We start from the raw sequence: 23,190 nt of genomic DNA on the forward strand, positions 1-23,190 counted from the left end.
CTATGGGCGCATTAACTTGCTAAACCACCTGTACAGGGTCATCTAGGTTACTCAGGGTGTACAGGGTCTTATCAGGCACTCGAATACTGGCAAAACAGACTGGAAGTAAAACTCGATTTCTATCAGTCAAAAGATCAAACAGAATTTCGATTCAAACAGAGTGCGGCAGGAAGATACTTTGTCTTCTTCTTCTTCTTCCTCTTTATAAACAATTCTGCTTGTTCATTAGCGGATTGATACCTCTATGGAAGGTTGTCACTCCATCTTTTGCGCGGTCGGCCGATACTTCTTCTACCGATTGGTGATTTATCTCTTTCTATTTTGACAACAAGTGTCTCCCCAATCCTGGTTATGTGGTTGTTCCATTCTTTTTTCTATTTAGTGTCCATTCGTTTATACACTGTACGTTACATTGTCTTCTAATGCGTTGACTCCTCTTTCGATCTCTCAGTATATTTCCTGTAATTCTTCTCAGTACTCTCATCTCTGCCGTTTCTAGTAGTCTTTGTGTTGTGGCTGTATCGGGTCTTGTTTCTGATGCATATGTCATTATTGGTCTTACACTGGCTTTATAAATTCTTGACTTCATCTCAGTGTTAATATGTTGGTTTCGCCATATAGTGTTATTAAGGCATCCTGCCAATCTATTTGCTTTTTGTACTTGATTGCTCACTTCTTTGTCTAGGTCTCCGTAACTTGACAATGTAATTCCAAGGTATTTTACTTCCATTACTTGCTCAATACTGATACCATCAATTTCTATTTTGCATCTGATTGGTTCTTTACTGATTACTATTGTTTTGGTTTTCTGAGATGAAATTGTCATATTGAATTCTTTTGCTCTTATGTTAAGTCTGTGGACTAATCTTTGGAGACTATCTTCATCTTGGGCTATCAATATTGCGTCCTCTGCGTAGCAGAGTATTTTTACTTCTTTGTTTCCCATTCTATATCCTCTTCCTTTGTTGACATTTTTGATGATTTCATCCATGATTAAATTGAAAAGCATAGGACTCAATGAGTCTCCCTGTCTTATTCCGCTGCCTATATCTATAGGTTCTGTAAGTTGTCCATCTATTCTGACTTCCATTTTGTTGTTTTGGTAGATGTTCTGAATGGGTTTTATGATATCTAGAGGGACTTCTCTATTATACAGAAGATGGATTACATCTTTGAGTCTTACTCTGTCAAATGCTTTCTTTCAAAGCATCAATCAGACATATAAATGCTGGTCTATTATACTCTAGTGATTTCTCAGTAATTTGCTTAATGACGAATATTGCATCTGTACACGATCTTCCAGTACGAAAACCCTGTTGTTCATCTGCTAAACTTATCCTCTGATTCAGCGTTTCCCAAACTTATTTTTCCGTGGCCCGGTTATTTTTTTGCTTATCCTTCGTGACCCACTAATTTTTTTGTATACCCTGGTATGTGTGTGCAAGAAATCATTTATTTTAATTTTATATATTTTAATAAAAAATAATTAGCTCAAACAAAAATGTAATAAAACAAAATAAAAATCAAATACTTTATTAATGAGAAGTATGCAGTTGTTTCTGGTTAACTAAAAATTTCACGTTTGGAGGAAAATATGTTAATTTTATCCTCAGGTACTTCCAAGCGGTTACTACATTTTTATTTTTGAGGAAAACCGGTGTTGAAAGCCCCACCTCACACTTATAGGTTGTAACAAAAGGAATTAGAAATTATCGCTTTTTCTGCTAGAACTGTTACTCCTGGCGGCAAGACAGCCAAGAATCTATCAGTGGTATTTTGTCAAATATGTATGCCTGTATGTCTTTGAATGCCATATCACACGATAGTTAATTACTGACTTAATATCTAAATCAGAATGTTCTGTGTCCGATTCTACGTCCCTTTTAAATGAATTCCTTATCCATGCTTTATTGCTGTAGATGGGGAGAAAATATTCCTTCAGATTTGCCTCCAGTCCTAGCAGGTGTTCCTTGAAAGCCGCTGAAATCTCATCCGACAATGAATTCACGTTATACTCTTTTTGTTTTGTAGTTCTGCTAGCTTTGCAATTTTCTGCTTCTGCGCGACGTGTCCATACAAATTAAGTTTTTTTGTTGCAGCTTCTACCTTCTCCTATGCTTTAAATATAGTTAAATTGCTATCTATTAATGTCACATTTAAATTATAGGGCTTTTCATCGATTGTCATTTGTTTCGAGCGTCTGTCATATGTCGTATAATCTGTGTATATTAACATTATACATGGATTATACGAAATATGATAGAAGCTCGAAGCAAATGACTGTGAATGAAAAGCCCTCTTGTCGAAGAAGTCAAAAATATCACAAAGATAGCAGTGGCGAAGATGTGAAACGGCGAAGCGAGACGACCCGCCATTTTCCTTTCGTGGCCCGGTACCGGGTCGCGACCCACCATTTGGGAAACGCTGCTCTGATTCATTACGTCTTGTAAGATTTTAGTTGTAAGTTTTAGGGTAGTATTTAACAAGTTGATACCTCTGTAGTTTTCTGGCTGCTTTTATCTCCTTTTCTGAATAGTAGAATTAGTTCGCTCGTTCTCCATTCTTCCGGTATTTTATTGTGCTTTATGATTTTCTTAATTAATGTTGTTACTTGTTCTGTCATTGCTGCTCCACAATATTTCAGTAATTCGTTTGGTATTTCATCCTTACCTGCAGCTTTTCTGTTCTTCAGCTTTTGGAGTGCTTTTCGTACTTCCTGTGCACTTATATTAACATCTTCATTTGTGGTAATTTCTGGTGTTTCCGGTTCTAGCATCATTTGTTCTTCCTCTGCATAGAGCTTTTTTAGATAGTAAATCCATGTATCCTTTTCTATGTGTTTTGGTTCTAGTAGATCCTTTACCTCCGTTCTTTGACCTCTTATAAAGGGCCATATTTCCTTTTGGAGACCATAAAAAAATACTTTGTCAGATACTTTGTCATCAAAAAAGATACTTTCTCAAAAAGATCTCAAAAAGATACTTTGTCATCAAAACTATTTATAATAGTCATGGAGTACGCATTTAAACGTTTAGATTGGGATTCCAAGGATATTAGCATCGATGGAAAGATATTAACTAATCTCCGATATGCTGATGACATTGTTCTTATGACAGACGACGTATGAGAAGCCAGATCCTACAACAACTAAAGCAAGTGATACAGAGAGTCGGTTTAAAGATAAAAGTTTGGGTTTGGCTGCATTCGAAAAAATGAGAGACGTGTTTAAAACAAAGGTCTCAAACCATTTAAAAAGAAAAGCTTTCAACCAGTACGTTCCAACAGTCCTCACATATGGAACAGAAACAATTCTTACAAAAACATCAGCGGAACAACTGAAAAGGACACAACGTAAAATGGAGAGATCAATGCTTGGAATAAGCTTAAGAAGTAGACCAAGAAGCGAAGAAGGTCGTTGGCGAACCCGAATGACAAACATTATCGAACGTATTAGGAGGCAAAAATGGAGATGGGAGGGACATGTTGCAAGAATGAAAGCAAGCCGGGGAAGACCTCCATTCCGATGCAAATTTGTTAAAAAGGGACCTTTTCAAGCAAGATGGTGAAAAAAATTGAATCAGAATATTTTTCCGCGCACATATTTACGCATATTACATATATAATGTATATGGCCCTTGAGGTTATACATGCAATGGTTCAAAATAGTGTCGCGCCCGCTTAACTAGCAATTAAAAACAAAGGGGTTTTCGATATTGTATTGCAAAAAAGTCATCAGAATTTCATCAATCGATGTTTAAAGAATATCTATTAGCCTTGGATCCTGCGTAACAAAAAAAAATTGATTAACAGCAAGTTGAAAATTTGTTAATAGCCTAACGGTGTGTAGTCGGATAAACTTTGATGTACGGGAACACTTGAACAGGGGAAGTTTTAATTGTGGAACAGGTTAAAAATTTGGAACGTCAGAATACGAAATCGTCCAATGTATTTTGTCAGACAGAACTTCCAATTGATTTGTTACCCTTTCATTAAACTCTCATGCGAGGATCAGACTGCTATTCATCACCAACATAGTTCCTGTCATTTGACATGTTCCATGTATCGGACTTATTAAAATGCCTAGTTGGTGATAAATATAAGTCTGACTTTTGCATGAGAGTTTAATGAAAAGGTAACAAATCAATTGGAAATTCTGTCCGACAAAATACATGGGACGTTTTCATAGTATGACGTTCCAAATTTTTAACCTGTTCCACAATTAAAACTTCCCCTGTTCCAAGGCTTTCTGGACTAGGTATGTTACACATCGAAAAATAATGGGACAGAGTAAAGTTACTATAGATAAAACAAATTTTTACAGTTTAAAAAACGCTGATATATTCTTCACTGTGTATAAGCTTAGCTCATTTTAAGCAAAAAATGAGTACCGAGTACTTTTCAACCAAAAACCTATTCGTATATCTAAATTCAATTTTTTTCGTCGATTCTCAAATGCACAATTTGTTTGACAACTTTATAATATTGTAATATGGTTTCCGAGCTTATAGGAACTTCATGAAGGTTCTTCTGCGACTGCGACAGATAGTATCTCAGACAGGGACTTGCACTCATCTATTAATAGCACCACGCGGAAGATAGCCTCAACCGGTTCCGCATAAGTTTTCATGTATTTGTCGCAGTAGCAGATGAAATATAGGTAAGAAGAATTGAAAACCACGGCCTATAAGCACGAAAACCATCAGCCATCAAAGTCAACCAAAATAACCGAGATTATCTACTGGAATAGAGGCTTCCTGGGTAATGCTATCTGGGTAGGCCAATTATTTTGATGTCACTTAATTCACGATATGAAAACACCGATCAACAACTGATACGGCACAGAAAGCAGAAGAAGAGAGAAAAGGAAAAAATTAAACTCGATGAGAGAAAAGCAGAAGAATGGAAGTGGAAGGAAAGGAAGAAAACAGAGCTATAAAAAGTGCAAACAAAAGAAGCGGGAAAGATAGAGAAGATACTAGGGAAGTAGGAGAAAGAAAAGAGAAACAGCAAACCAAGAAAGAGGAGGAAAAACGAGAAAAAGAGAAAGAGGGTGGAAAAAACAGACGGTACAGAAAAAATAAAATAGGGGAGGCGATTCTAAGGAAAGAAAATGTAAGAAAGGAAGAAGGGGAAGCGAGCAGCTCGGATAGCGGAAGCAACTTCGACGATGAATGGTAAAAGCAGAGGCCAAGAAAAGAAAATCGTGCAAGAAGACAGAAACGACCAGTTTGGAGAAAGATGAACAATCACTTAATTACAAAGCAAGATCAAAGTTGGAGCGCCTCCAGGAGATCGTAGAGGCATTCGAGAAACTCATGGGTGAGTTGTCAAATACAAGACCATCCATAAAGAGGAAGCTCGAAAGAAAAGGTTCCAAGGAAATCTGTCTGTAGGACATCCAGAGGTGTGCAGATTAAAATGTAATCCTTGCAAGGAAAGAAGACGGCGACGAATGGGAGTTCAAGTGGTCTAGAGAAACCAGAAGCCATTTAAAGAAATATGGACGCTATGATGACAACGCAAGATGACAACGTGCAAGGATGAGAATAGAGTTCCTACATGAAGACTCGCCGGAGGAGGTCTTCACGAGGACTGTAGTAAGAGATGGAATATCTTTGAAATAACAGGAAACGTGGCAGTCTTCATCACCAAGAACAACGAGGGCAACAAAGCCATGGAAAAAACGAAAGCTAATTTTCTGGAACTACCATGTGCTCCAGAGGAAGTAGATGAAGAGGGCGGTCTGAGAACTATGAGAGTTACGATGTCTGCCTTAAAAATGGAACGTGGATCTACTAGAAGAAGTATGGATTCAAACTTCTCCCAAACAAGAAGGAAGAATCCGAGGCGGTGAGGCTACTGAAAACGTGCAGGAAACTGGTACAAAACATGGAATAACTAGGAAGAGAGAACTTGTAGTAAGTAATCAAGGAGTGGCTGCAAAAAGAAGGGGTGTTAAGATCACGCTCCTAGGCAGAAAAGCTAGAAGGGGTCACTATATCAACACTAAGCTCAGAGAACAAAAAGTAGCGGTAATTATTAACAAACCCAAAGAAAAATCATTTGTGGATTCTAATGCAAGAAGTAAATAACAACCTGGTAGGAAGAAAGGACATCGATATAAAAAAAGCAGACAGACCAGAGATCAAAGAATATCAATGTAGCTAGGCGGAGGAAGAAATGGCGACGGAAGTGAAGAAACTGCTCTCCGATAACAATGAGTGTAGAGAGTGGTGACAAAAAGGAACATCGTGAAGAGAAGAATCTTGTTGCAGGAAATCCACCCAATACGACAGAGGAAGAGATCCAGATACTACCATCAAGGAAGCCTCGTCTGCCAGATGTCTATTTAATATGGTAAGTAAACGTCTTGATATTATTAACGTAGACATAGAAATTAACTGGACTATATCGATTAAGTTACTTCTCATATTATGGACTAAATTTTCTCAATAATACTTCACAAAAAGCTTTAAAACGTGATAGTATGTTTGAAAGACAAGAAACAGAGGGAGTTTTTGCAGTCGGAAACTGCAAAATTATAGATCCCATTGTAAAGGACATCGCACACATCTTATGGAAAATATAATGTCACTCAAATTCAATAAAATTTATACGATTAAATTCGTTTTAAATTAACGATCAATTCTTATCATTGCGCCAACTCTTAATTATGATTAATTACGGCGCAAATTGCAATTAAAGGTTATCGAAATCACATTTTTGGAGTCCATAAAATGTTAGTTACAATCATTATTGCTCTGAGTGCTATTCATAACAGCTTAAATCCCGCTGGGCCTAAGCGGATTAGTGAAACTAATCCGCTGATTTATGGAGTACCGAAAATCTGGGTATTTTAAAATATTTTTTCTCTCTCTAACTTATGTACCTACCCATTTGATTTTAGATTTATTTATATCAATTTCTGCTCTTATTTTTGAAAATAGAGAGTTGGCGCAATGATAAGATTTGATCGTTAATTTAAAACGAATCTATTGGTATAAATTTTATTGAATTTGAGTGACATTATATTTTCCATAAGATGTGTGCGATGTCCTTTGTTCGTTATGACATTTATAATGAAATCACAGATTGCTGTTTTAGTCGACTTCTTAGTTTGATGGACTACAGACTAATAGAGTAACCAAAAAAGCTTCTAATCATCAAATAGGTTATTATCTAATGTTCAAAGGACGTTTTGTTTACCCTATATAAAGATAATCGTATCCATACTTCAAATTGAGAATGTAGTGTGAACAGATCACAATAATTGAACTTTTCTGTGAAAAGACCTCTACAATAAATACTAAAACTAACTAAAACACTAAAAACAACAATAAATACATGTACTTACTTGCTAAAATCTAACAACTAATAAATAAAACAATAGGTAATTGTAAAAAAAACTAGTATTATACTAGGTGCATCAATTTTAATGTGGCAATTCAACATCTTTACTTAACACGTTGACTGCCGCGGCAATTTTAAGAAATCTGTCCTAAAATGACAGAGAACTTGTAGTTGGCGTCCCAGAAAAGAACGCAATCTACGAGTTATCTGGTAGTTGGCAGTCAACGTGTTAAAGAAATCAGTTTTGGTAAATAATAAACTGATTGTTCATTAAGAGATAATCGCTTCACCACATTATCAATGTACAGTCAACTCCCGTTTATCCGTGAGGTTGAGTGGCACGGTTGTCGCTGATAACGAAAATCGCTGATAACGAAATCGCGGATAACGAAAATCGCGGATAACGAAAATCGCGGATAACGAAAACCACGGATAATCCGCTCGCGGATAACGAAAATCGCGGATAAACGGGAGTTGACATATATCTAAATGCGTCAGTGTTAGGCAAGGCAGTGCTTTAAAAGAAAAAGAAAAAGTATATGTACAGAAAAGAACTAGCAGAAATAAATAGTCTTCTGTAGGTGCGTGAACTACGACAATTTTACCTTCTGGTCGTGGTACCGGCGGTACCAACCGCATGTTGCAGAAATCTTCGTTTTTGCAGCACTCCATTATATATGTCGTATTTAAAGAATTCTGATGACAGAACATCGGATTATGCACGGGAAGCGATAGACTCGGGACCAGGCACCTAAATTTTATGAGGTTCGATGTTGAACGTATTTCTTTATTTATCGAAAATTTTGAATTCAAATAATAACTAATACATTTTTGGTAACAATAAAATTCCAATTCTGGCTTTAAAATTTTGTGTTTTTTAGAACCAATTATTCCGAAAATACTTTGTTTAGTTGATCGATCGTCGAATGACAAGATTCATTTTATACAATATCGGGAACCGATATACAGGGTGTCCCAAAAGTAGCGGAATGGTCGAATAGTTCGCGAAATGAACATCGGATCGAAAAACTGAAAAATACATAGGTATTCAATATTTTCAAAAATCTATCGAATGACACTAAACACGACCCCCACTCCATACCCTGGAGGTAGGGTGGGGGTAACTTTAAAATCTTAAATAGGAACCCCAATTTTTTATTGCAGATTTGGATTCCTCATGAAGTAACATTTATTCGAAACATTTTTACAATTGTTGATAGATGGCGCTATAATCGGAAAAATGCGATTTATTAGCACCATCTTTGAACATTTCCAAAAAATGATTCGAATAAATGTTACTTATTCTTTCATGAAGAATCCAAAACTGCAATAAAAAACGGGGGTCCCTATTTAATATTTTACAGATACCCCCACCTCACCTCCAGGGTGTGGAGTGGGGGGGGGGGGGTCGTGTTTGGTATCATTCGATATGTTTTTGAAAAATATTAAACACTGTCTTTTTGGTTTTTCATTGCGCCATTTATCCACAATTCGAAAAAATGTCTTGATTCAAAGTTGCTTATTTTTACGAAGGTATCCAAATCTGCAATAAAAAATGTGGCAAAAATATTCAACACGTATTTTTCAGTTTTTCGATCCGATGTTCATTTCGCGAAATATTCGGCCATTCCGCTAATTTTCGGACACCCTATACAGGGTGAGGCAGATAAAGGGCCTATTAGAAATATCTCGAGAACTAAAGGCAACAGAATCATGAAAATTTTAATTAAGAGGTTTTGAAGAGTCATCTATTTAATGAAAATATTTTCATCTATTTGCTACTTTCGGTTATACCGGAAGTTGCTTATAACTTCGATTTTTTTAATGGGACACCCTATATATTTTTACATTTTTGGATTCTCTTCGATGTCTTCTTTCTTAAAATATGAGGTTTTGTAATGTTATACAGGGTATTTTAAAAGATAATTACGTTTATTTATTAATTTCGTAGCAACATTCACACCCTGTAGAATTGTAGTAGTTTGACATCTAAAACTCTACTTACGTTCAAATGATTTTTAATATAGTCTACTATTGTTAAGAATCATTAGTATAGCTAAATTTTTAATTTTAGTATACAGGGTTGGTCGAAACTCGGAATGAGTATTTTCTGAGCTTTCTTAAATGGAACACCCTGTATTTTAGTGTTGTAATGAAATGATATTTTATGGTACTTTTTTATTTCTTAAGCATTCCCTACACCTAACTGCTTTAATTCGTGCTTAATTGTAAATCGCACCAACAATCTTAACTACGTAGGTATTTTGATAGCTAAACCATTATTGGTAATTTTAAGGATCAGTCTGGATTAATACGTATTTATTTCTGAAAAATTATTTGTTATTGAATTTCTTCACGACCAACCTAATAAAAGTTTACGTATTTTTTTTTGCAATTAATGTTTAGCTTGAATCACCAATAACACACAAATTAAAGCAATTAGGTATATGGAATACTTATAAAATAAAAAAGTACCATGAAATATCATTTCATTACAATACTAAAATACAGGGTGTTCCATTTAAGAAAACTCAGAAAATATTCATTCCGAGTTTCGACCAACCCTGTATACTAAAATTTCAAAATTAGCTATACTATTGATTCTTAACAATAGTAGACTATATTAAAAATCACTTGAATGTAAGCAGAGTTTTTAATGTCAAACTATTACAATTCTACAGGGTGTGAAATTTGCTACGAAATTAATAAAAAAACGTAAATATCTTTTAAAATACCCTGTATAATACCTCCCTGAGTTCTCCCTGAGGAGAATCCAAAAAGGTGAAAATATACAGGGTGTCCCATTTAAAAAAAAACGAAGTTATAAGCAACTTCCGGTATAACCGGAAGTTGCAAAGAGGTAAAAATATTTTCATTTAATAGATCATCTTTCAAAACCCCTTTATTCCAATTTTCATGATTCTGTTGCCTTTAGTTCTCGAGATATTTCTAATAGGCCAGTTATCTGCCTCACCCTATATAATACACTCACCTGGCATAAAATTCCGCCATCCAAAATTTTTGATTAAGTTTGATAATTTATAACTTTATTATTTGTAATCCGATTTCACCATCCGATTCGTGCACCAGTTTGTAGGTAGATGTACCTATCTGTACTTCGTTTGGTATTATTCCGGTAACACAAAAATTTTGCTTGCATGGCATTATACAGGGGTGAATGGAAGTGTTGTATTTCCTCCTAACTTTAAAACATTCTGTGGAAAAATGGAACGCCTGGTTTTGTTTCATAGTCCTGTCATATTATCCCGGAGGCATCCAAAGATTCCGTATATGTATTTGGAACCTAGGACTTTTCTATTGGTTCGTTGCAGCACGCGGTCATATTTTAACCAATAGGCGGCGAGGTCCCAAACGCATATACGGAATGTCATTCGGTTCCAAATTCATATACGGAATGTTAAATATTCTTACACCGAAAAAGATAGGTTTTTATTAGAGTCTGTTAAAAGGAGATTAATTTTAAAATACTTGTTACTGTATTATTAAATAAAAATAAAACAATTATAGTATTTGGAATGTTATTTGGTGTGACATTCATAAATACGGTATGTTAAAAATATTCGTAGAACAAAAAAACGATTTTTATTAAAGCCAATTAAAATGAGACTGGTTTTTAATAGTATATTATGCAACGAGCATTTAATGATGGTCATTATGAAGCGAGTATAAGGGATACGAAACGAGCCGCCTAGCGGTGAGTTGCGTATAGAGTACGAGATTCATAATGATAATTAAATGCAAGTTGTTTACACGATTTTTTCTATAATCATTCACAAAAAAATATATTCAAATTTATTAATTTTGTAACGCAAATAAAATTAAGTAGTTTGTCAGTCTGACAGTTTGTTTACATATCGAGAACTGTCAAAGAGTATGTATTTGATTCGCCATTGGTTACTGCGCGTGTGCCACCTTTATCGCAAATGTCATATCGCGATTCTATTGGTTAAGAATCTGTATCCTAATGAAAATATGTTTCAGAATGAAGTTCATTATGATACAGGTAGTGACATCATAATTGATATATTATAGTATGAGAATAGAACAATTATTGTTAATGTATTATTAAAGATCCACAAGGAAAAAGGTTTTCCTGTAGTTGGCTGTATACAATATAATACAAAAAACGAATAAAGTCCTTTATAAAAAGTCTATATTTAAAATCCCTAAAAAGGGCTACATCACAGAACTAGTTTTCGATTGATTGACCAATCATCATCAGTGCTTTCCTAAAATGAATATAACCTGATAAAATGATATAAAGGCTTTAAAATTTTGACTACGTTTAAAAAAATTTGTAGGTTATACTCACGTGACCTTACCATGCTAACCACCAAAATATAATATTACAAATTTTATTTCCATATATTACATAATTACAAATATTTTGGTGGTTAGCATGTAAGATCACGTGAGTATAACGTACAACTTTTTTTAACCGTAGTCAAAATTTTAAAACCTTTGACCACTTTATAAGGTTATATTCATTTTACGAAAGCACTGATGATGATTGGTCAACCAATCGAAAACTAGTTCTGTGATGTAGCCCTTTTTAGGGATTTTAAATATAGACTTTTTATAAAGGACTTTATTCGTTTTTTTTTATTATATGGTATACAGCCAACTACAGGAAAATCTTTTTCCTTGTGGATCTTTAATAATACATTAACAATAATTTTTCTATTCTCATACTATAATATATCAATTATGATGTCACTACCTGTATCATAATGAACTTCATTATGAAACATATTTTCGTTAGGATGCAGATTTTTAACCAATAGAATCGCGATATGACATTTGCGATAAAGGTGGCACACGCGCAGTAACCAATGGCGAATCAAATACATACTCTTTGACAGTTCTCGATATGTAAACAAACTGTCAGACTGACAAACTACTTAATTTGTTTGCGTTACAAAATTAATAAATTTGAATATATTTTTTTGTGAATGATTATAGAAAAAATCGTGTAAACAACTTGCATTTAATTATCATTATGAATCTCGTACTCTATACGAAACTCGCCGCTAGGCGGCTCGTTTCGTATCTCTTATACTCACTTCATAATGACCATCATTAAATGCTCGTTGCATAATATACTATTAAAAACCAGTCTCATTTTAATTGGCTTTAATAAAAATCGTCTTTTGTTCTACGAATATTTTTAACATACCGTATTTATGAATTTCGCACCAAATAACATTCCAAATACTATAATTGTTTTATTTTTATTTAATAATACAGTAACAAGTATTTTAAAATTAATCTCCATTTAACAGACTCTAATAAAAACTTATCTTTTTCGGTGTAAGAATATTTAACATTCCGTATATGAATTTGGAACCGAATAACATTCCGTATATGCGTTTGGGACCTCGCCGCCTATTGGTTAAAATATGACCGCGTGCTGCAACGAACCAATAGAAAAGTCCTGGGTTCCAAATACATATACGGAATGTTTAGATGCATCCCGGAGGCATCACTAAAATTTTGTTTTTTGAATTATCCGAATATCTCTTTTCTTGTAAGAGCTGTACCATTTTTTGTAAATAAAAACGCTGATTGACTCATAAAATAGGATGGGATGAATTAAAAAAAAGCTATTTGGCGCCATCCTAGGCCTCCAGAAAATTTGGTACAGTTATGGCCCTGGTAGAGGAATATCGGGCTATTCCCGAGGCAAGGATAACACATCTTTATTCGATGCCAAACAGATTGCGAGCAGTCGTTGTTGCAAGAGGTGGACATACCCGCTATTGAATTGTTTGGTTTTGTTGTTAATTTTGTTTTGTTAATTTTAGTGAGTTTGATATTTTTAATTAAAAAAACCAAAACAGTGTCTTTATTTACAGCTCTTACAAGAAAAGAGATATTTGGATAATTCAAAAAACAAAACCTTAGTGATACTTCCAGGATAATACAAAAGGAGTGTGAAACAAAATCAGCCCTCAAAAATTTTCCACAGAATTTTTTAAAGTTAAGAAAAAATACAACGCTTCCATTCATCCCGGTATAATGCCATCTAAGCAAAAAAATTTTGTTACCGGAATAATAAAAAACAAGATCAATACATGTACCTACAAAATGATGCAAGAATCTTGAAAATCGGAGTAAAAGTAATAAAGTTATAGATTGTCAAACTTAGTCAAAAATTTTGGGTGGCAGTATTTTGTGCCGGTGAGTGTATATGTAGACAACATAACCTAGCGGTCCAGCAAAATAGACTCTTATGGTAAATTTGACTTAATTTTAAAGTTAAATTTAACTAATTTAAATTTAAAACTTTATTGAATTAAAATACTCCAAAAATAACTTGAGGTATCCGAATAATAATTCTCCCCTCCTAAATGCGTTCTTAAAGTTAGTAAGTTCTAAAAATCGTAAAAAAATTAGAAAACAATAATTTTTAGTGTTGCATTTAGTTTTTTTACGTTGTGATAAGATTTCGGTAAGGATATACTACATACTTTGTAACGTGATAGTTGGTATTATCATAGAATTAACAAAGTACTTGAAAATACTAAATTTGGATTAGATTTTATCATACCTCGGAATATGATCGAATAAAATCTTGTTTTTTTATTAAAACAATAGTTGCTACGCAACTTTTAGTGCATTGTGTTAGTGCACGTGTTTAAAAACAACTCTGTAAACAATTGAGGCACACTAATAAATCGATCACTTAGGAAGATTTCATATCCTCGTAAGATTTATTTTATAAGCAAGGTGTACTAACTAAATACATATCTATACAGGGTGTAACAAAAATGCAGGTCTTAAATTAAATGACATATTGTGGGACCAAAAATAGTTCGATTGAACCTAACTTATCTTAGAACAAATGTACGCATAAAAAAAGTTACAGCCCTTTGAAGTTACAAAATGAAAATCGATTTTTTTTTAATATATCGAAAACTATTAGAGATTTTTTATTGAAAATGGACATGTGGCATTCTCATGGCAGGAAAATCTTCAAAAAAATAACAGTGAAATTTGTACACCCCATAAAATATTTATTGGGTTTTGTTTCCTTAAACCCCCCAAACTTTTGTGTACGTTCCAATTAAATTATTAGTGTGGCACCATAAGTTAAACACAATTTTTTTTTAAACTTTTTTGCCTCTTAGTTTTTTTTTCGATAAACCAGTTTTTATCGAGATGCGGCTTCTTTTTTAATATGTTTACATAAAAATTTTATGGTGATTTTGTTCCTTTAAACCCCCTAAATGTTTATGTACGTTCCAATTAAACTATTATTGTGGTACCATTAGTTAAACACTGTTAGTCTGGGCTGATTATCGGAGAATAGGCCATTTTTGGGAAAAGTTATTTACCACCAATTTTATTGCTGGAATTGAGATCCTATATATTAATAATATAGGTATGCAAAGTCCTCAGATAGTGTGCTACTTTTTTTATAAACAAAATGGCGCCCGAAAATCGTGTTTTTTTCAATTATTGCTCTAGAACTCCGAAGATTTTAACTTTACAACAAAAACACTCAAATAAAAATTAACCGTGATTAAATTCTGCATAGAGACGTGTTTTTCCCGATTTGCTCCGACGAAAATGCGGGTTTTCCCAACAAAACCTTTAATTTTCAAATAAAGTTTTAGATAAGTAATTATTTACCAATAAATAAATAATTTGGTGACTTAAAAGCCTTCTTGGTTTAGATTATAGTTCCAGAAGCTGGTGAAAATTAAACGAATATTTTAGCAACAATTCAATTGTTAATTAATAATTTACGGTCGCAATAATAACCAAAATAATTATGATACACTGATCAAACTTTGAAATCTTATAAAGATGAGATGCCTATTTAACATTTTGTCGACAAAATATAAATTTTTTATTTTTTTGCATAATCTTTGAATGTTTAAAAAATAGTTATAAACAAATTAACGTTTCTCAGAAAGTTTTTATTATATTATAATTTAAAAAAGAGCTAAAATGCGCATTTCAAATATCTTGAAAATGAATGCTTTAAAACTTTTTTGCAACCATTTGCAAAAAAGTTATGAAACAGCAAAGTAAACACACGATTACTACGGTGTTAATAATTTTTTTTTAATTCTTTCAAAGCGTAGAAGTGAGTTTAAAGTACAAGCTAATTATTTATAAAACAATATCGATTATCAGCTTAATGGTTATATTTTAATTAAAGATTATACATATATTTTTTTGTAATTTACACGCGCGAAAGTAGAATAATACAGTACCGTAGCTACCCGCCCACATACACAACTCGCGCGAGTTTAAGCGTGTCAGTCGCTTCGAGTGAACATTTTATCTCCGGCTCTGTATCAAGCCTACTTTTGCGCTAAAAATTACAAAAAAAAGTATTTTTAATCTTTGATTAAAATATAACCATTGCACTAATTTTTGACATTCTTTGTGAGTAATTAGATTGTACCATAGACTCACTTTTAAGCTTTGAAACAATTAAAACAAATTATAAACAATGGAGCTATCGTATATTTATTTTGCTGTTTCCTAACTTTTTTGCAAATGGTTGGAAAATTTTTTTAAAGCATTCATTTTCAAGACCTATGAAATACGCATTTTAAGTATTTTTTAAAATTAGAATATAATAAACAATTTATAAGAAATGTTAATTTGTTTATAACAATTTTTTTAAACATTTAAAGATTATGCAAAAAAATGAAAAATTTATATTTTGTCGACAAAATATTAAATAGGCATCACACCTTTATAATCTTTCTAAGTTTGATCAATGTCTCATGATTATTTTGGCTGTTATTGCGACTGTAAATTGTTAATTAACAATTGAATTGTTGCTAAAATATTCGTTTCATTTTAACCGGCTTCTGAATTTATAATCTATACCAAGAAAGCTTTTATTTCACCAAGCTATATAATTATTGATAAATAATTACTGGCCCAAAAAATTTATTTGAAAATTCGAGATTTTGTTGGGAAAACCCACATTTTCCGAGGAAAATTTTCGTCGGAACAAACCGGGGAAAGCATGCCTCTATGTAGAATTAAATTGGGGTGAATTTTTATTTGAGTATTTTTGGTGTAAAGTTAAAATCTTCGGAGTTATAGAACAATAATTGAAAAAAATACGATTTATCGGCGCTATTTTGTTTATAAAAAAAAGTAGCACACTATCTGTGGACTTTGCATACCTATATTAATAATATATAAGATCTTATAATTCGATTAAAGCAATAAAATTGCTGGTAAATAACCTTTCTTTGTACTTTACTAATTAGACCAACGTATTATTACTATTTTTTTTCAAAATTTAAAGATTATGCAAAAAAAAAGAAAAATTTATATTTTGTCGATAAAATATTAAACAAGCATCTCATCTTTATAATCTTTGTAAGTTTGATCAATGTATCACGATTATTTTGGTTATTATTGCGGATCGTAATTCAATTACGGATTATTTATTATTGCGGATTGTTAATTAACAATTGAAATGTTGCTAAAATATTTGTTTAATTTTCACCGGCTTCTGGAATTACAATCTATACCAAGAAATCTTTGATGTCACTAAGTTATTTAATTATTGATTAATAATTACTTACCTAAAACTTTATTTGAAAATTATAGTTTTTGTTAGGAAAACCCGCATTTTCCGAGGAAAATTTTCGTCGGAGCAAATCGTGAAAAACATATCCATATGCAGAATTTAATTGCGGTGAATTTTTATTTGGGTGTTTTTGTTGTAAAGTTAAAATCTTCGGAGTTATAGAGCAATAATTGAAAAAATACGATTTGTCGGCGCCATTTTGTTTATAAAAAAAGTAGCACACTATCTGGGGACTTTGCATACCTATATTATTAATATATAGGATCTTATAATTCGATTCCAGCAATAAAATTGCTGGTAAATAACTTTTCCATGAATTTTGCTAATTAGCCCAGAGTAAGTGTTTTTAAAACACGTTTGCCTCTTAGTGTTTTTAGATAAGCCACATTTTATCGAGATGTGGCTTATTTTTTAATATGTTTCAAAATATAGCTAAAAATGTAATTTATAAAGAAATTTTCAGATTATTAACAGGTCTCTATAATCGTACTTCACCATATACAAATGTGTGCTGGATTCGACAACGATTCAAAATATCTCGATAAACATTAGTTTATCGAAAAAGTACTAAGAGGCAAAAAAGTTTTAACAACATTGCGTTTAACTAATGGTACCACAATAATAATCTATTTTAAACGTACACAAAAGTTTGGGGGGTTTAAGGGAACAAAACCCCCAAAAAATTTTTATGGGGTGCACAAATTTCACTATATTTTTTTCACTATATTTCACTAATATAGAAGATTTTTCTGCCATAATAATGCCACATGTCCATTTTCAATAAAAAATCTATAATAGTTTTCGATATACTGGAAAAAATCGATTTTCATTTTGTAACTTCAAAGGGCTGTAACTTCTTTTATGTGTACATCTGTACTAAGGTACGTTAGGTTCAATCGAACTATTTTTGGTCTCAGAATATGTGGTTTAATTTATGACCTGCATTTTGTTACACCCTGTATATTAATGTTTTTGCAACATGTAAATGAGGTACAAAATTCCTCAAACTTTTTTATACCACGTTCCAAATAATGTTTCTTGCAACATGGCTTGTAGTACTGTGTACTGTGTACTGTGAGTGGAAGTAGTACTTGTGGAAGTACTATGAATTTCGAGACATGATGGTGGTCAATACCTCTCGGTTCTTATTCTTCTGAGGACCTACTCATTCGTGATTCGGTCAGCCATGGAATCTTCAGTATTCTCCGATATAGCCACATATCTATGCTTCCAATCTTCTGCACATATCTTCGTTCAAGGTCCATATTTCAAAACAATTAAAAAAAGATAGAAAATACGTAACATTGCAGCATCCTTACTTTTATACTATAAGAGAGGTTGTGGCTTTTGAAGAAGGCTCCCATCCGGTTAAAGGTGGATCTAGCTTCCGATGAGCGATCCTATCTCCATGTTGTTGATCCATTTTTCATTTATTATGGTGCTGAGGTAGTTGTGCGTCACTCTTTGTGCTGGGTTGGTTGACGTAAAGTTGGCTTATATTATTTTCTTCTTCTTATACTTGTTGTAGATCTGTCGATCTGTTAATTCTGACGTTGAAGTATTTCTTGAGAGGTAGACTGCCAGCTATCTCTCCATCATTTTGGTGTTGTCCCCGGTGGACGCTTGCCTGCTGGTTTTCCTTCTAGAGCAATTCTTGGTAGTCTGAGCTCCTCCATTCTTTTTACATGACTGAACCATTCTCTTCGTCTTTGCCTGCCCCATCTGACTACATCTTGCACGCCACATTGTTCCCTGATGATGTTGTTTGGTATTCTATCTCTTGTCTTCCCTGCTATTGCTCTTAGTGTCTTCATTTCGGCTGTTCGTAGCATGCTTTTGGTTTTATTGGTGTCTTCTCTTGATTCAATGCCATTGGTCATAATATGTCTGATTCAAGTTTTATAAATTCTAACTTTGCTCTTCATTCTCATATATGGGTTATTCCAGACCAAATCTCTCAAACATCCGGACAAGACAGCGACCTTGTTAATTTGTCCTCTTAGGTCTCTGGCTGGGTCATGATAACTTGATAACTCTACACCTAGATATTTGAACTGGTTAAGCTGTTCTATGGGTTTCCCCTCTACCACGAGCTTGCATCTAATTGGATAAATTCTAACTTTGCTCTTCATTCTCATATAAGGGTTATTCCAGACCACATCTCTCAAACATCCGGACAAGACAGCGGCCTTGTTAATTTGTCCTTTTAGGTCTCTGGCTGGGTCATGATAACTTGTTAACTCTACACCTAGATATTTGAACTGTTTAGCTGTTCTATGGGTTTCCCCTCTACCACGAGCTTGCATCTAATTGGATAAATTCTAACTTTGCTCTTCATTCTCATATAAGGGTTATTCCAGACCACATCTCTCAAACATCCGGACAAGACAGCGGCCTTGTTAATTTGTCCTTTTAGGTCTCTGGCTGGGTCATGATAACTTGATAACTCTACACCTAGATATTTGAACTGTTTAGCTGTTCTATAGATTTCCCCTCTACCACGAGCTTGCATCTAATTGGATAAATTCTAACTTTGCTCTTCATTCTCATATACGGGATATTCCAGACCACATCTCTCAAACATCCAGACAAGACAGCGGCCTTGTTAATTTGTCCTCTTAGGTCTTTGGCTGGGTCATGATAACTTGATAACTCTACACCTAGATATTTGAACTGTTTAGCTGTTCTATGGGTTTCCCCTCTACCATGAGCTTGCATCTAATTGGATAAATTCTAACTTTGCTCTTTATTCTCATATAAGGGTTATTCCAGACCACATCTCTCAAACATCCGGACAAGACAGCGGCCTTGTTAATTTGTCCTTTTAGGTCTCTGGCTGGGTCATGATAACTTGATAACTCTACACCTAGATATTTGAACTGGTTAAGCTGTTCTATGGGTTTCCCCTCTACCACGAGCTTGCATCTAATTGGATATTTCGCAATGGCAATGCATTTTGTTTTCTACTTGGATATGTTCATGTTCAGTCGTCGACATGCTTGATAGAATCGATAAAGTTGTCTTTGTAGGTCATCCTCGTCCTCTGCAATCAGGGCTGCATCATCCGCATGACACACTATACTGATTCTACTGTGGCCGAGTCTGTATCCTAATTGTAGCGATTCCACATCTTCTATTATTTCATCCATATTATCATATATCCATTCACCCTTATATTATCTGTTTCTTGCTAATTATCATTAGCTGTGTCTTCTTTGCGTTTGAGTCCATATTCTTGACTACAATACGTGCTTTTGTTCATAAGGACTTGTAAGTCTTCTAGGTTTTCCGCAAATAATATGGTCGCATCTGCATCTGATTTTTTAACCCATCTGATGTTGTGGCCGTGGACTGCATCTGATGTTGTTTCGCCTGTACCCGTTTAGTAGAATGCCTTTTTTCAGTTTCGTACAAAGCTTTGCTAAATATCTTTTCAGAGTAGAGATTGAAGATAGGAGGAGACAAAATAGTCCTTGCCTCACTCCACGCATGATTTTCACGTATCAGTGAGTTCATCTTCAATGCTGAGATTTGCAGTTTGATTCCAGTAAAGATTTGTACTTATTTTCAAATCTTAGTTATTAATTCCTGCTTCTTTTAGTATTTGCATCATCTTGGCGTGCTGTACTCGATCAAACACTTCCTCGTAATCAACCAGACATGCGTAAACGTCGCAATTGACGTCTTTGCATATCTGGAATAAGACTTGTGCTGAAAACAAAACCTCTTCCGTACCAATAGCATTAACCGGTTAAGGAAAATTTTATCTTTCAGACAGCTTGTAAATTCTCTTATAAATTATCTCTAGCAACAATTTCAGGAAATGACTCGTGAGATTCCTAGTTTTTTTTTAGAAGTGCAATAAACTCATACTTTAGCCATTCTGTTGGTATTTCTCCATGGTTGTATCTGTTATTGAGTATCTTTGTGATTATTGCTATTGTTTCGTTGTCCATTAGTTTGAGTAGCTCTGCTGGCATACTATGCTAGGTCTCCTGTTTTACTATGCTTTAGCTGAGTTATTGCAGAATAAACATACAACTTCAATATTCTTGGTCTACTATTTACCTCCTTTCTAGCTCAAAGGTGTTATATCTTTGGTATTCAAACAGTTTCTCTAGGCATTATTCATAAAATAAAAAATGTATACCATTTTTATTCAGTTGCAATGCGAAGGCAAAACAATCTCACTTTTCAATTAGAATACGGAGTGCAGTCCAGTCCCTTGAACCGCGATTTTCGGCTCTTATTGGAGCCTTCATCGGAAGGAACTACTTCGTCCTTCGCATTATTCATACTTGCTTATTTTACTGCTTGTCCAAGATTGTGTTTCATGTGTTCTACAGTTGGCTGGTATCTTTCCTACAACGCACATGTAGTCCTCAGTTCGAGTACTATATTTCACTGAGGATGATCTGAAAAGACCGAAAACGTTTTGATGAAATTGTAATCTGAAAATTTCATTTTTTATTACGTTTTATTGGGATGTTATCGTCTAGTGTTCTGTCTACACATGTAAGTTGCAGATAAAATTTTCCGTACCATCTCTTCTTTTAGGCAGATTGTCAAAATATTTTAAAATAATAAAACATTTTTGTTACTGATAGTAAGATGTAGATATGTCGTTTGTTTATCATGAGCATTCATGTATTCAGCAATACATTTGGATAAAAATTGCATAAACTTATAGACTAGTCAGTGGCGGATCTACGGGGGAAAAATAGGAAAATGTTGGTTGTTTCATTGGAAGTCCCTGCTCAAGGTAAATGTCTAGATCCGCCACTGGTACGTCTAAATAATCTTACCGATAATTTTATTTTCTATTGGAAGAAAGAGAAAAACTGCGCGAAAAAAAGGTTAGTATTAAAAAAATCAACGCTGTTAAAAACACAAGTAGAAAAACAGTAAACGATTAGATTTGTTATTAAAACAAGTGCAAACCAGGATAGAGACCAGTCAGAATAGTTACAGAAAATGCTTGCATTAAAACCATTATCGTTAAAGAAAAAAATATCTCTACAAAAAATAAAAATAATAATTAATTAAGAGGTTACATCAGCACGTCATCAATATTTTTTTTCGAAAGTTCTGCGAACTTTCAACACTGCGGCAACAGTGCGTCCACAGTACGATAGTGATAGTGACACTATACTTTGTTTCGCGATAAGAACGGAACATTGCGCTCATGGAGATCAGTGTTGCCAAACTTCTCGGGCACGAGTGGCTACTCGACCGCCGATATACGATTCATCCTAATCATAATATCACAATATTGTGACAACAATAGTTGTTATAGTCATATGCGTGCTAAATGTTGCCAAGTCAGTCAAGTTCGATTTCTAGATAATCGATTTTTAGGAATTCCAATGTGGCTCAAAATCTAGGCATGGGATAAAAAATTGTATTTGAAGAAAGTGTATTTTTTTGTTGTTTTTAATGGCGGTACAGGCTCGTTTTTGTAATATAATATTTTATTTAAGTATAGAGCGAATTCCACATATGTACTAACATATTTCTCAAATTGGGCTCTGTACCGCCATTCTTTAATATATTACGAATATTGATGTTTTTGGATGTTTTTCAATTTGCTTCTCTGATTACACGTTTGGTCCTATGTCAATTTTCATCGTTGTTTCATTTAATTTAATTTAATTTTATGTTCTGTGTTTATGACATGTTGTTTAGGGATGACGTCTTCTCTTTTCTTTCGATGGTACTTCGATGTCCCTCTCGTCTAACCTGTATTCTTCAATTGGTCTGTCCAATTGAAGAATTGAATAATTGAATTGATTAAAATTAAATGAAAAATTTATTTTTAATATATTTTTTGGTTGTTAATTTAAACCTTAAAATCAATAACAACTTTGGCTTTAATGCAAGCTATTATGGCTGGCCTATGGGGGTTTCACACAGTTACCTGGTCTGGATATATCATTCAAAGAAGGTAAACTAGGTTGATAACTTTCTTCTGCGTTACAATAATCAAACTGTTTGCAGCATTTTTGCGCTTCTGTTGCAGTAGGTTTCATATGACACCATCTGGGTTCTTCGGGAGGGAAAAACCCACCTTTGTCCAAACAACTAACGCATTCATCATAAAAATATAGAATTAAAAATGAATTGGACCTTATTAATTATTAAAATTATTACTTTCGTAAGTTCTTCCGGATACCCGGAGAGTTCTTTAAGATTGTCTCTAACAACATGACATTAAGAAACCGCCAAACGGTTTCTAGCTTTAATAAAAA

At 33.8% G+C, this 23,190-nt stretch overlaps 2 protein-coding genes across 3 annotated transcripts in view; one reads left to right on the plus strand and one right to left on the minus strand.

Moving 5' to 3' along the window:
- Window positions 1-23,190, plus strand: part of LOC126889292 (uncharacterized) — a 119,895-nt gene that overhangs the window by 71,056 nt on the left and 25,649 nt on the right. The gene's annotated exons all lie outside the window — the stretch shown is intronic.
- Window positions 1-23,190, minus strand: part of LOC126889291 (TGF-beta receptor type-1) — a 144,420-nt gene that overhangs the window by 69,009 nt on the left and 52,221 nt on the right. Inside the window, exon 3 of one of the 2 annotated variants that reach the window (XM_050657418.1) lies at window positions 7,956-8,101. The exons of the other annotated variant lie outside the window; for it this stretch is intronic. Coding sequence (XP_050513375.1) covers window positions 7,956-8,101 — 146 coding nt within the window. The remainder of the gene's footprint in view (window positions 1-7,955; window positions 8,102-23,190) is intronic. 2 annotated transcript variants of the gene reach the window in all.

The sequence above is a fragment of the Diabrotica virgifera genome, chromosome 8 (genome assembly GCF_917563875.1).
Source record: "Diabrotica virgifera virgifera chromosome 8, PGI_DIABVI_V3a".
NCBI classification, from domain to species: domain Eukaryota; kingdom Metazoa; phylum Arthropoda; class Insecta; order Coleoptera; family Chrysomelidae; genus Diabrotica; species Diabrotica virgifera.